This window comes from Nannospalax galili, unplaced genomic scaffold (genome assembly GCF_000622305.1).
Source record: "Nannospalax galili isolate Female #2095 unplaced genomic scaffold, S.galili_v1.0 scaffold45, whole genome shotgun sequence".
Taxonomy (NCBI): domain Eukaryota; kingdom Metazoa; phylum Chordata; class Mammalia; order Rodentia; family Spalacidae; genus Nannospalax; species Nannospalax galili.
Genome location: NW_008355775.1, coordinates 4,476,053 through 4,490,901, shown reverse-complemented (window position 1 = coordinate 4,490,901; position 14,849 = coordinate 4,476,053). Strand labels below are relative to the sequence as shown.

General features: G+C 40.3%; 1 protein-coding gene across 7 annotated transcripts in view; it reads left to right on the top strand.

Moving 5' to 3' along the window:
- The window catches only part of Rasgrf2 (Ras protein specific guanine nucleotide releasing factor 2), a 260,937-nt gene that overhangs the window by 139,203 nt on the left and 106,885 nt on the right, over window positions 1-14,849 (top strand). For 6 of the 7 annotated variants that reach the window (XM_029556207.1, XM_029556206.1, XM_029556205.1 and 3 more), the window contains 3 exons: window positions 5,526-5,608; window positions 10,108-10,356; window positions 11,014-11,276. In XM_029556207.1, the coding sequence (XP_029412067.1) occupies window positions 5,526-5,608; window positions 10,108-10,356; window positions 11,014-11,276 (595 nt within the window). The remainder of the gene's footprint in view (window positions 1-5,525; window positions 5,609-10,107; window positions 10,357-11,013; window positions 11,277-14,849) is intronic. The other variant, XM_029556209.1, reaches the window with a different exon arrangement.

Genomic DNA, 14,849 nt, shown 5'->3' with positions numbered 1-14,849 from the left:
TAATTACATTATATGATTAGGATATCAAAGGGAAACGAAGGAACATTGTTCTTTGTTGCATAGATCACCAAACTTCATCTCTCCACTCCTCCACTTCCTGTGTTGATTACTCAAGTGGCATCCTCACTGTGCTCCAGGGACACCTGGGGAGGAAAGAAGTTGAAGGAGTACCTAGAAAGGTCTGTGGAGGGAAAGACCCCCCTCCTTCCTCTTACTGGCGTGTGCAAGCTCTTACCACAAAAATCCTGTTCTAGGTTACCCCTCATCACATAACTTGATAAGAACAGAAATAATGTTAATCCAGTTTTTCTATTGAGAAAGTGAATTAGAGATGGTATGCTGTGAGGTTAGTGTTGTTTGTCAACTTGACAGAATTTAGAGTCACCTTTGGGATGGACCTCTGGCCATGCCTTTGTGGAATTATCCTGATTACTTTAATTGATGAAGGAAAACTCATTTTAATCAAGGGTGGAACCATTCTCTGGGATCCTGAACAGTGTAAATAAAGGCAGTGTGGGGATCACCAGCAGATGTTCATTCTCTCTCTGATCCTTGACTGGGTGCAATGCAACGAGTGCTTCAAGCCCTTGATGCAGCTGCGGCTGTAATGGAGTGTACCTTGAACTGTGAGCCAGAAGAAACCCTTCTCCCATGTTTCTTTTATCAGAGTATTTTATCACAGCAGGAGAAGAAACTGAGACACATACTCCTTTCCTGCCCCAGAGCCCATAGCCCTTAGCCCAGTGTCTGTCACATAGAAAGTACTAATATATGCAGATATAAAACATCCATTTTGTTAAAATCCCCAATGCCATGTAATGAGTGTGTCTGTCTCCTTGGTATTCTTGATAATTCAAAAGATAGATTTTGGTTAAACTGTTTTAATAAAAAAAGTTTGGCCATACTTTATTATTATTATGAGCCTATGGGGGGTATTCTCATTCAAACCACCAATTATTATTATAGACAGGGTCTCTCTGTAACCCTAGATGGCCTGGATTTGCTATGGGGACCAGGCTGGCCTTGAACTCACAGAGATCCGCCTGCCTCTGCCTCCTGAGTGCTGGGATTAAAGGCGTGCGCCACCGTGCCTGGCTTATTATTATTATTTTTTGAATCGGAAAAATTTTAAGTTACCTTATAATAAAGGTCACCTTGGATTTTTATGATTGCTTTTCTCTTGGTTTTATGCTGTAACTGATTGTGTTTTGTTATTTCTTTCTTCAAAATGTTTATCTCTACTCTTTCCTCTTCATTCCCACAATCTGTGTCCTGGGCAGCATGAATCATTTTATTTATCAACTCAGAATATTGTTCTGTTGATTCCTTGGGTCCCCATCCGTTTTTTCAGCAAATACATTCATGAGACCAGTTTAGATCTTCCAATAAAAAAGAACTGCTTAGAAACCCTTAGTGGCTTCCCCTCTGCCTTCAGGATAAAATCCGAATTCATGATTCTCTTCCCCATAACCAGACCCCAGCTGACTTCTACAGTTGTTTACTGTTCTTCATTATAAACTCATGCATTCTCTCTGGCATCCTCCATGTATCTTTCCTGGGTGCAGTGGGCCATTGACACACATTGTCATCAGGCCCTGACTGAGTGCTCTCCTGCAGAGGTCATGGATTGTGCTTTAGGTCTTATGGCAGTTTGGCTCACTGGTAGAAACAGATTCCAAACCGGGCACATAAGGTACTGCTGTTTCAGACTTTGAGAGAGAATATTTCCAATTTCTGCTCAAATGAACTAGGGTGAGTGAAGCAGCATTCGGTCCTCCGGAAGAGGAGTGGCCTGTACTTTTCTGGACAGTGTGAAGGCTGTGCTTGGAACCATGCAGGAGAGGGAGGCTGGCCTCCAGACCACAGTCTCTGAAGCTCACCACAGGGGTGTTCATTTGGAGCTGTACTTTCCAAGCAATGTTGAAGAAGTTTATAAAAACAATTTATCTATACTTGCAGTTACTTTAAAGATATGGTTGAGGACATTGCTTGATATTTTAAGATTCTTTTTGTAAAATTTTTACAAAAACTTTATTGAGAATTTCATACATGTATATAAGGTGTTTTGATCAAATCCATGCCCACTCCCTCCCCTCCAACATTCCTCCCTCTGAAGAGGTAACCCTAAAATCTTTTAAGGATTAAATACAAGCTCCCAGATACTTTTGACATTTTTGGCCTTTGGAACAGAGTATGTTGCTAACAGGCCCAAGGACATTTTGACTTTTAGCCAAGAAACTGGCTACTTTTCTTTGGGGTCTTTTTACCCTAACTGCCTAGCCAATTCCTACCTCCTATTCTCATCACACCAATCTCTTTATGAGAAACTGTGAAACAATTTTTTCTCTTGTCTTGGACTAGGATTGGATTCTGCTAAACTGTGAATTTTATAGCTTGCTCTGTGTTCGTCTTTGAGTTGATGCTCTAGGGCCCAGTTATTATGTTTTCAACATAAAGTGTGCTTTGTGGTTTCATTCTGGGCTTCATCTACTGTTTTATGCCCTTTATACAAATCTGTTCTGATCTCACCTGTCTGGACTTTTGTCTTAATGTATGTTTTTAGAATCAACCTTGTAGGAGTTAGGTGAAGTTTAAATTCACCTATAAGTACATATAGCCAGATTTATATTTAAATAGGTATTTGTATAAAGAAACATAACTCATAGTTATTTCTCAATGTTGTAGATTAAGGAAATGCATAAAAGGGGAACTTTAAAGTAGTCTAGTTTATTTTCATAAGTTGGGATCCTTTGTACCTGGTAGTTGAAATAATGACATGACAAATTTTTAGGGAAAAGTAAATATAAAAATGACTGATAGACTAGACTTTTTCCTTTGGAAATTTTATGCAATGTATTATGATCACATTTACCATCCACTCCTCTCCCCATTTCCTCCAAGATCGACCCCCACCTCCCTATGCCCCCTCACTTCCTGTCCTCTTAAAAAAATTGAGTCCAACTTGTGATGTCCATTTACTCCTGGATGTAGGGTCATCCAATGGAGTGTGTTCCACCTTCCAGGGGCCCCACTCTTAAAGAAAACCGATTGTCCCTCTTCAGCAATTACCAATTTCCAGTAGCTCCTTGGCTATGGGTAGGATTTCCTGACCACCTTCTCCCTCCATGCTGGGACTTTTGTCTGGATTGATCTTGTACAGGTTTTGTGTATGCTGGTTCAATCACTGTGAGTTCATATGTGCAACTGCCCTGCTGTGTCTGGAAAACACTGTTTCATTGCAGTCATCCACTGCTTCCAGTTCTAACAGTCTTTCTGCCCTCTTTTCTGCAATGATCCTTGAGTTTTGGGAGGAAGTGTGATGGGGCTGAGCACTCTGCAGTCTCTTATTCTCTGAACATTGACTGATTGTGGATCTCTATGTTAATTGCCATCAACTGCAAAAAGAAGCTTCTCTGATGAGGACTGAGAGACGTACTATGTATAATGATATATAGGAGTCAGTTTAATGCTGTGCCCATTTAGCAGAGTAATAGTAGTAAATTCTCCCCTAGGGCTCATGTCCTTTCTAGTCACAGGTTCTTGGCTCCTATAATGGTGCCGGGCATGGGTTCTATCTTATGGAACAAGCCTTCAATATAATCAGAAAGTGGTTACTCCCAGAACATTTGGCTACCTTTGAACCAGTGGGCATACCTTGCCAGGCTGGTCTTTATTGTAGCTCGTAGGGTTCACAGATAGGTAAGATCAGTGATTATGTTTCTCTCCCAGTAGTATATACAGCATTTTCCATCACCATGAAAGCTAGCCAGTAGGGATGAAGCATTCAAGTTGGTACCAGTTTGATATCTCTGTGTTCTCTGACCCAAGTATGTGGCGTCTTCAGCAATAAGGCCTCACTGTCAAGTTTTGGAAGGTAACCAAGAGCAGTGGCAATAATGTGTAATGTCTGGAGGTCTATGGGACCCCAATGACCAACAACTTGAGCAGAGGTAACCCATTCCTGGCACTGAGCTTTTTATTGGATAGCCTATGGTGTCTAGGAAGGGTATTGTCTCCTTGCTATAGGGTAGGTCCATTTAAACTCATTTTATGTATGTATGGGAAACATTACTTCTCTACAGTGCTGTTTCCATGACTTTTTCAAAGGTCTTCAATGTTAGCTATCCCTCCTCTGTCCTGCTCCCCTGTTCCCCACCACACTTGACCCTTCTTGTTCCATCATTCCCTTTCCCATTTTTATACCTAATATGTTCAAACTCATTTCTTTAAGATTTTATTTATTTTTATTTTATGTGTATGGATGTTTTGAGAGCATGCATGTTAAGTACCCTATGTGCATGCAATGCCTGCAGAGACCAGGAGGTGTCAGATCCTCTGGAACTGGGGTTAAGGACACGTATTAGTTGCCATGTGGGTGCTGGGAACTAAACAAGGCCTTCTGGAAGAGCAGCAAGTGCTCTTAACCGCTGAGCCATCTCTTCAGCTCCCCCACAAACTAATTTCTTATATACATCTTCACTCTTTCACTTAGCACTGGAGTTTGGGGTAGGCCCTTTGATCAAGGGATTCTGTGAGATCATAATGTGATGACATTGTCTTCACTAATTAATTGCAGTCACAAGCTCTGTGTGGTATCCTAGTGACTAGAAGCAATTTATGATTTTAAAATTGGTTTGCTTCTCCCCAATTTCTTTTTTCTACAAAAGGAATATTCCTAATTCAAAATAAGCGTTTCTCTAACCCAAAGTAATTGCATAGGGAAATTTCAAATCAATAAGGCATACATAGAAATAAAATGGAGAAATTAGCCAAAGTTCCTGAGTTCCTCTCTTAGAAAACAGAAAAGGGTATCACCAGACTTTCTGTGTGCCAGAAACAGAGAAGATTACATGCTGCCCCCTCACCAACCCAACATGGTACCAAAAGAAACTGCTAGACAAACTAGCAAGATGTGGGAACTTATTGGCAAAAAGATACCTGAGAAGTGGGCGCAGAGCTTGCTAGTAAGAAAAGACTGATTCCATCCAGGACACCACTGTAATCTGACCACTCCGTATTGCCCTTGGGGGCAGGAAGTAATGTAGCTGGGACAGAAGTTATAGACCTCGAAGCTAGTATTGGGATTGCCGCAGAATTGTGAAGATGTGGCATTTTTGTCAGAATTCTAAGAAACCTGTTCTGAAAAGCTGGAGTGGAGTGCAGAGCTCTGGGTTTTATTTACCAAAAAAAAAAAAAAAAAAAAAAAGAAGAAGAAACACACTCTCCAGGAAAATAGAGCCCTTGTATCTATCCACAGGCACTTTATCAGGCATTTGGCTGAGAGCCAATCTGAGTATATGCACAGTATTGAATCTGTTCATCAATATGTAACATCTACCTACTGTTCTCTCTCTCTCTCTCTCTCTCTCTCTCTCTCTCTCCCTCTCTCCCTCTCTCCCTCTCTCTCTCAGATACAGATACAGACAAAGGAATTAAATTGGTTTTATGGCTACAAACATTTCTGGGAATATATGATCTGCCTGGGTTTCCATGTGGGTTTTAATTGCCTATTTTTAATTTCACAGTGTATGGACAATATACGATGTAATGGTTTAATGACTATTGTCTTCGAAGAGAATTCCAAAGTTACTGTGCCACATATGATTAAGTAAGTACAGTAATACTTTCCCTTACATTTTAATCAAGATCACTTTGGCAGAGATTAAGAAACCTTGAACAAAATATTATGTCAGTAGGACTCTGCCTTTTATAGAAAATGTGTGTTTTATGAGTCATGCAATTCATGTTATGCCATTATAAATAAAACACTATCAAAATGGTTTTTCAGATTCACATCTTATTGACATATTGAGAAAAATTATTTTTCATACTCTTAACACGTGCCCTTACTCAGGACAAAAATCTTAGCAAGATGTTTAACTTCAGTATTAAAAACTGAAGTGGTGACAGCCAGATGCACTCAAGATCAGGGGGCAGATGAAGGTATGGCTGACTTATTTGGCATCATCTCAGTATTAACCTTATGACTCAGATTTGGCTGTAGAGCCAAGTTTAGATATTGACCACCTGGCAGGAGTCAGCTGATGTGGGTATGGCATTGTCTGCCACTGTTTAAATCTGGCTTTGCTCAGAGGCCTTTGGTCAGGGCCTATCTATCTTTTCTGTGTTCCATAAAGCAAATCTTTTTGCTTATAAGAATCAAGAGGAGGCTGTGGTTTAAAATAAGTTCCATCAGTCACTACCAACCGTGCTTGCTACAGCTCTCTGTATTGATGCTTTTGACTCTGTATACTATTTCATTTTCAAATTCAGAAGCTGTTTTGGGAGTAAATTGCTTTTTATTTTTGGTTATTTTCATTCAACATTTTAAGAGTGGAGTATATTTTAAAAAGCAACTTTATCTTTTAAAACAGTGTTTCTATATCTTTGAAACAGTGTGTGAAACTAAGAACATGTTTCTTTCCTGCCTTCTTGTGTAGATATTTGGGAGTCTGAACTGCCATGTTGAAAGAAAAAGCAACATTTTAAAAGGATGACCTTGCTCTTCAGGAATGTATTAACATAATTGTAATGGCATGAGAATAGTTATATAACTCATTACTATTACATCAGATAAAGAAAAAGCATGTACTACTAGAAAAGAATTATAAAATTATAATATTTTAAATGTTAGTGAGATTTTAAAATATTTAAAAAATTCTGGGTCAAAGATTCTTTAACCTAAAATTAATTAAGCTAAAATTCTAAGCTAAGGATCTAGAAAATTAATTTTTTAAGGTATAATTAAAGTCTAATTTTTTAAGGTGTAATTAATTTTCTAGATTCTTAGCTTAGAATTTTCTTTTTAAATTTCTTAAAATAGCTGGGTGTGGTGGCGCGTGCCTTTAATCCCCCCTCAGAAGGCAGAGGCAGATGGATACCTGTGAGATGGAGGCCAGCTTGGTTCACATAGTGATTTCCAGGAGGGCTGGGACTAAGGAGGCCCTATTTAAAAAAATTACTTGAAATATACGAGGTAAAGACTAAGAACAGTATGTAATATTAAGTCTGGGTCTAAATTATGTTTTATTTTTTGAATTCTTAGAAGTTTCTTATTAATTTTTATGATAGGATTCTGATTTTGCAAAATGATATATACAATTTTCATTCTTTCTGGAAAGCATATTTGAAAGGTCCAGTCACTTTAGAATGAGAATGTTGAGTAAGACGTGGGCAAGTTCAAAGCTGGTGGCCCCAGGGCAGCTGCGTATACACCCTGCACACATTCTGTTCTCCTCCAAAGCTGATACTAATGGAAACTTCAGTTCTTTGTCTGATCAGTTGGCCAGTGCCCCTGTGCATCTGCTGTCCCTTACCATGGCAGTGTCCCTGTTCGTTTTCATTTGCATAACTGTTTTCACAGAGACTAAAACTTTTCAGCTTCTGAGTACATAGAAGTAACAAAACCTGCTGTCCTGCCAGTACTGGAACCCGTACCTTGGACTATAGGGATTTTCTGTTAAGGCAAAGGCATCTATGCTGCACGGGGCATATTCCTAAAGTGAAGTTTCATACATTTATCCTTTTAACTTTTCCAGCCTCACTGAGCCTAGTTCTCCTCAATCAGAAGAAAAAATATGATTTTTCAATCTCAGTTCAGCCTTAAACTCTGTATTTCTGCTTCTCTGTGTATCTGTCTCCATGGCTACATGCCATGAAAAAGAATTGACATTTTTAGAGTTAAAAGAGAAAAAATCCTAGTGTAACCATGTCTGTTACTGACATGGCATCGTTTTAAGCACTCACTTCCTTTGAAGACTTACAGTTATAATAGATGATTCGGCTTTGATCTCTCAAGATTGCTTTTTGTATATTTACCAAAAAGAAGCTGCTGGCACCATAGGAGGCTTAAGTAACACATTTTGTCTTTCTTGAGAGTCCCTTAGGAAATAATGTAAGATCCTATTCAGTGCAATAAAAGAAAATTAAGTAATTTCATAATACTTAATTTCTTTTCTTAAAATGAAAATATAATCATAATTTTGAAGGACCGTGGTGTTATTAGTTTAACTTAATCTCATGCTGGCTGCAATATACTCATCCCTCCTAGGTGTTTTGAACAAATTAATTATAGTGAAAAAGATGCAAAGCTCAAAACTAGTTAGGATGCAAAAATAGTGACAGATATTAAATAAAAATTTCCTTATATGTGGAATATAGGCTGAGACTTTCTTTTTTATTAATTTATTTATTATTTTTATTTTATGTGTATGCATGTATTACCTGCATGTAGGTAAGTGCACCAATGTCGTGCAATGCCCACGGAGGTCAGAAGAGGCTGTCAGATCCCCTGGGACTAGAGTTATGGACAGTTGTTAGCTGCCATGTGGGTGCTGGGATTTGAACCCAGGTCTTCTGCAAGAACAGCCAGTGTTCTTAACCGCTGAGCCATCTCTCCAGCCCCGACTTTCTTTTTCTAGAAATTTTGGTGGAAAACAGTGGGAGAAAAAAAATGACTGTTTCATTCAACCATTTCAGGACAGAATGATGGGTTCATAAAAGTTGCGCAGGTCTTTTGACAACTGAGAGCTCAAGAGTCAGAAAAGTACAGTTGAATGAAGACCGTGTAGTAGGTGAAAGAAAGAGCTATGCTATTTTAAAACATCTCCAAAGATCAGTTTGTATATTTCCAAAAGCAGTAATGTGACTAAAGTCAATAGGCCATCCTTGGTGAGGTCCTTTGCAGGGGTAGGCTGGCCATTTAAAATGCTCTTTCAGGCTGTGGATGAAGTGCTTCTGCCTGAACTACACATATTTTGTGTTAGAAAGCTTCTAAGCAAGCTAAGAAAGCTATTGATTCCTTTTTATCCCAAAGAAAATAAATATAGAATTAAAAATCCCTCCAAGTATTAAGAGGCCTAAATAGGAGTTCTTATAACAAACCAGCTGATTCTTAGCAAGACCTGGTTCACTGAAAATCACTGGCCCTGTAGCATATCCTTTAATGAAGTGGTGAAATCTGGGCCTTGTTGATTGTTCTGATGCTGCATTGGAGACGCACAAGAGATCTAATAAGGAAGCAAAGGTTGGTGGGGGCTCCAGTGGCCCACCTAGAGAGGCTGCCAGTGAATAGCCTCCTCATGAAGCTTTCAGGGGATCAGATAGAAGGTCTTACAGAAGGGTAAAGTATAGGTTTTACTAGATACTAGATACTGTTAGAAGAATATATTTCAACCAGTCTTATTTTTAATGAATTTGTTTTTACTATTGCAGAATATTGAAAACAGAATGAAAATATAGCATGCCAATTTATGGATTAAATTGTGTTCAAAGAGTTTAAAGATATCAATAATCCAGAAAGAATAAAGTAAATGAATTAGCTATTCAAGAAGCTATAAAAAGCAGGCGAGGGCTGGTGACATGGCTAAGTGTAAAGGTGCCTACCACCAAGCCAAATGACTTGAGTTTGGTCCCTGGATCCCACATGGTAGAAGGAGAGAACTGACTTCTGCAAGCTGACCACTGACCTTCACATGCACCCCCCAAACACATAAATAAATGTAAAAAATTAGTTTAAAAAAGATGAGAAATTGTAGGAAAGTAGAGGGAGAACATAATTAAAATAAGAACAGATAGTATAAGTTAAAAAATATATAGAAAAATGGAGTAATTGGTCAACAAAAGAGCAGACTATATAAGATAAAATATTGAATCATCTTTTATACATTAGTATTATATATTTATAACACAATAATGCTAGTGTATTACATAGTGCTAATGACTATCTTTTCCTCCCCAGTGTATGAGGGTTGCCACTCGCTACTTTTGAAGCACATTTCTGACATTTGCTTTAAAGACATGAGAAACACTTTTTCTTTCTTCAAAAGAGGACTTAGCCATCCTTTTCTAATAGGACACAATTGAACTAGAAAAGAAGAAACAAATTAGTACTACATCCTCCACAGTTAGTTCTAGCTTCTCTAAATGGAATGTCGTGGTGGCACATAATGTTCCTAAACACGTATGTGATATATCATACCATGCTCACATTCTGCTGGATGCAATGGAAAGCCTGTGCATGAGTGCTTGTTGACATGAGGAAGTGCTCAGTGACCGAAGAGGAAGCTTTGCCCCAGTTTGGCTTATGTGTTCCCATTTTGCACATAGGTCTGATGCCCGTCTTCATAAAGATGACACTGACATTTGCTTCAGTAAAACACTCAACTCCTGCAAAGTGCCCCAGATCCGCTATGCCAGCGTGGAGCGTCTCTTGGAGCGATTGACAGACTTGCGGTTTCTGAGCATTGATTTCCTCAACACCTTCCTACACACCTATCGCATTTTCACCACAGCCACTGTGGTGCTGGCAAAGCTCTCTGACATATACAAGAGGCCTTTCACTTCCATCCCTGTCAGGTTTGCTGGCTTTGTCCTCTTGGTTTCTGGGTCACTATGCAGATATCAGCCCCACTCTCAGAGCAGCCCCTAGGCTATGTGCTCACCTTTGACCTCACCATAAGCCATCGGTAGAGGTGGGAAGAAAAGGTCTCAGAAATCCCCAGGGAAGAAATAGAGAACTCTGAAGTCTCCAAGTAACCTCTAATTATTCTATGATTATTTGGAAGCCAGTTCAATCATTTTAGACATCTTCATTGTCGTTAGTTCAATCATTTTAGACATCTTCATTGTCGTTATCATCATCATCATCATTCAAGCTTCAATATACCTAAGAATTGTCTGGGAGAGTGGGTGTGCTGTCCATTCAGTAGGTCTGCAATGGACCTACGTTTTGCATGTCTGAGAGCTCCCCAGAGATATAGTGTTATTGGTCTTGACACTTAAAGCCTTTACCACAGTTTAGTAGCAAGGGATTAGACTGCCTCAACACTGTGGGTGTTCCTCCAGGAAGGGCATGGGTACCGGCTGCACTTACATTAAGGAAGATCCAGCACTGGAGGTGCCATGGTATTGACAGCTCTAATGTACATGGGTTGGGAGTATATTCTTGAATGCCATTTGGGACATGTCTTCATTTGGCTACCATCTGTTAACAGCATTTGCTCTTATTTTTAGGTCATTAGAGCTATTTTTTGCCACCAGCCAGAACAACAGAGGTGAATATTTGTTAGATGGAAAATCTCCACGTCTGTGTCGCAAGTTCTCTTCCCCACCACCCCTGGCTGTGTCCAGAACGTCCTCCCCAGTGAGGGCCAGAAAGCTGTCCTTGACCTCTCCCTTGAACTCAAGGATTGGCACCCAGGACCTGACCACAGCCTCATCTTCCGGCAGCCCCACTACCAGCCATAGTCCTGCTGCATCCCCGCCACCTCACACTGGTAAAGTACTGATGGATGTAGCAGAGGCCTCTCTGCTCCCTGGCGGAGCACAGGATCTGGAGAGAATATTGATAGGCCCCATGGGGATCTCTGGGAAGAAGTGTTCAGAGGGGTACTCTTTAGCTCATTGACATGATCACATCCCACAACTGAGGGGGGCTACTTCCCTACTATTTCTTCTGGAATCTCAGCTCCTTCTCACGTGTTCAGAGGGGTACTCTTTAGCTCATTGACATGATCACATCCCACAACTGATGGGGGGCTACTTTCCTACTATTTCTTCTGGAATCTCAGCTCCTTCTCACAACAGCTTTCCTACTTCTGTGTAGAAAGTGGAATGGATACAATGGCCACTTTAAGCAAGAGCATCCTTGTAGCATCCAGCCCTTGAGGAGCCGGGAGCAGAGCTGTCGCATTATTTGTAGTCATAGGCTGGTTCTAGTGACTCATCGATTGAGGAATGGTACATCCAGATTGTATTACTGGAAGTTTCTTAAAATTTGGCAAAGGCTGATTGACTAGCAGGCCTACCATGATACTTTGCATAGAGGCAGGCTGTGTGCACCCTTGTCTAAGGCACTCAGGCTCTGCTTCCTCCATCTCTATTGTCTGCATGAAGGACTTCCTCCCAACCTTTCCCGCTGGCAACCTAGCCTGGAAGCACTAAGATGACTGAGGAATTTAGCTGTGAGGAGAGTGCTCCAGGTCACATTAGAGGTACAGAGAGAAAAATCAAAGCAGACGCAGAGCTAATTGTGTCCCTTTTTGTGCTCATGACACAGCCAAAATTTTGTTTACAAGACAGGATTTCACTCTGTAGCCCAACATGTTCTGGAACTCATAAGTGATAGTCCTGCCTCAGCCTAACAAGAGCTGGGATTGCAAACCTGTGCCCACCAGGTGTGGCTCCAAAATTGTTTTTTTAATGTGAATTAGATCGTATGACTTCTAGCTTAACTTCTGTAATGACTTCCCATTGCATATAGAATAAAGTGCATCCTCTCTCCCAAGGCATTCACATTCTACAGGATGGGACTTGATGGTTGTCATTTTCTCCAACCCATACTCTTCACACTTCCTCATCTACTAGGCCACAATCCCAATGACTCCTTTGTGTCCTCAAAACATCTTAGTCATTCATATGGCAGGGTCTTTGTTTTTAGTCTTTCCCTATGCAACGTCCCTGAGATCAAAGGCCTTGTCTAACTTGTTCTCCTCAATACGCTCAAACTGTGGCCAGTGCTTGGCAGGGAGCAAATGTTTGTTAACTGAGGGAATGTGATAAAGCACTCAGAGAACTAACTGAGGCTATTCTGCTATAATAGACAATATCGACTGTCAGTTTAATAGGATCTAGAATCACCTAAGAGACAGACCTCAGGGCATGTCTATGAGGAAGTTTCTAGAGTGGGTTAACTGAGGCAGAAATCTCACCTTAACCACGGGCTGCATTATTCCATGTTCTGGAATCTCAGACTGAATAAAAAGGAGAACGTGAGCCGACCAGCAACATTCATCTTTCCGTTTCCTGACTGGGCACACAAGGTTTCCAATTGCCTCAGGCTCTTGCCATCATGCCTTCCTGAGCATGATGGAGTGTGCCTAGAACTGTGTACCAAAATAAACCCTTCCTTCCTTAAGTCACTTTTGTCAGGTATTTGGTTACAGTCATGAGAAAAGTAACTAATATGTCTGGTATGTCACCTAGTCTTCCTCAGGGTGGAACAGTGTGGGGCTTTAGGAGGTGATTCTTATTGTTTTTAATATCCAGTGTTTCTGTGAAGAATATAAGCAAGTTTCATAGTCATATTAGCAAAGAGCTTTTCCTCTTGTGTAATAACCAAATTATTTATTGATGACAACATAAATATAAGGCAATAAGTCCATGTCCACATTTCAAGGAGGATCATCCAGATGGAGGCCCAGACCCTCGCTTGCCTTTCTATTTGCTTGAAGCTTCTACATGCTGTCTCCCTCAAATCATTTAAATAAGCTTCCCAAGTGAAGTACTTAATGGAATTTTAACTGGAGTGGTTGTCATCATCCAAAGTGGCACCTTTTTTTTCTTTTTAAACAAGAAATTCTTTAAATTGACAAGTTAGCAACTAAGGAGGAGGAAAGGGGGAGGATAATTAAAAAGTCATTAAAACAACAAGCTTTGACAAAATCATGATGGATTCTTCTCAGGAATAACGAGGCAGCAACTAGCTGCCAAATGCATCTGGGGCCCCTTCCAGCACCAGGGCTGGGCACTTGCATGGAGGGTGTGACTTTGGCTTATCTCTGGGAAATCTGGGAGGGTCCCAGCACATGATAGGCTCTTTCCCCTCTCTTACCAGAGTCAGTAAACAGAAGGAGAGAAATCTGGATTTTCATGTTCTTTGGCGTTAGGAAAGCTTTAAGAGTGAGAATTTTCATGCCAGATCCTCATGGCTCCCAGCTAGGCTTTGATTGCTCTGAGGACAGAGATAAGCCTGCTGGCTCACGCATGGTCATATCTGTTCAACAGTATGAGGGAACCTAGTCTCTGAGCAAGTACCATGTGTGCCAGAGGCTGAAACAGTAGCATGGGGAAAACAGGATAGTGTCCTGGCACCTCCAACTCTAGCTATGTGGATAAAAGACAGGGCAGGTGGTATAAGGAAGCAGACAAGCACTTGAAAACAGAAAGCAGGAGAGAATCATGTGGTGGGGCAGGATCAGGAAGTGTCTTTGATATAAGCTAAGAAAGAGACCTGTGAGTTAGAGGGAGGAGGTGGACCAAGTTCTGGGTAATGCGAATGGATGAGCAAAGGCTAATGAGGGCACCTGGTAGTGACTGTCATTACTGAAAGCCAGCCATGGCTGCTTATGAACAGACAGCATTGCTGTGTTTTGACACAGTGGGCAGCCCTGTAAAGCAGACTCTGTCCCTAGAGTTTCCAAACACTGAGTGAAATTAGAACAAAAACCTCCTAATTTTTTTTCTATTTCCTTCTCTGTTCTTACTATCTTAACCATTTTTGAGATAAGAGTGCTGAGAAGTTAGGCACAGTCATAAGAGACTTCTAGAACTTTTTCATCTTGCAAAAGTAAAACATAATCATTGAACAATACCTCATTTCCTCCCCCAGCTTCTGGCAAGCACCATTCCAGTTTCTGTTTCTGTGAATCTATTTGAAGTGAAATCACACAGTATTTGTCCTTTTATGATTGGCTTATGTTTCACTTAACTTAATGTCCTTAAGCCTTATCCATGCAGCATATAATAGGATTTACTTAATTTTTAAGGTGAATAATAGTCCATTGTATGCATATACTGCATTTTTTAACCTATTTAGCTCCCAGTGAATGTTTGAGTTGCTTCTACTTCTTGGCTATTGTGAATAGTACTGCAGTGGATACAGATGTATGAATATCTCTTCAATATCTCATTTTGATTCTTGTGAAGAATATATGTGTGTGTGTGTGTGTGTGTGTGTGTACGTATGTGCATATGTATGTATGTATGGATGCATGTATATGAGGGACACTCAAGGCTTTACCACTTTGCATTCCACATGCTCACCAGCATTTGTGTTTTGTTTTATTTGT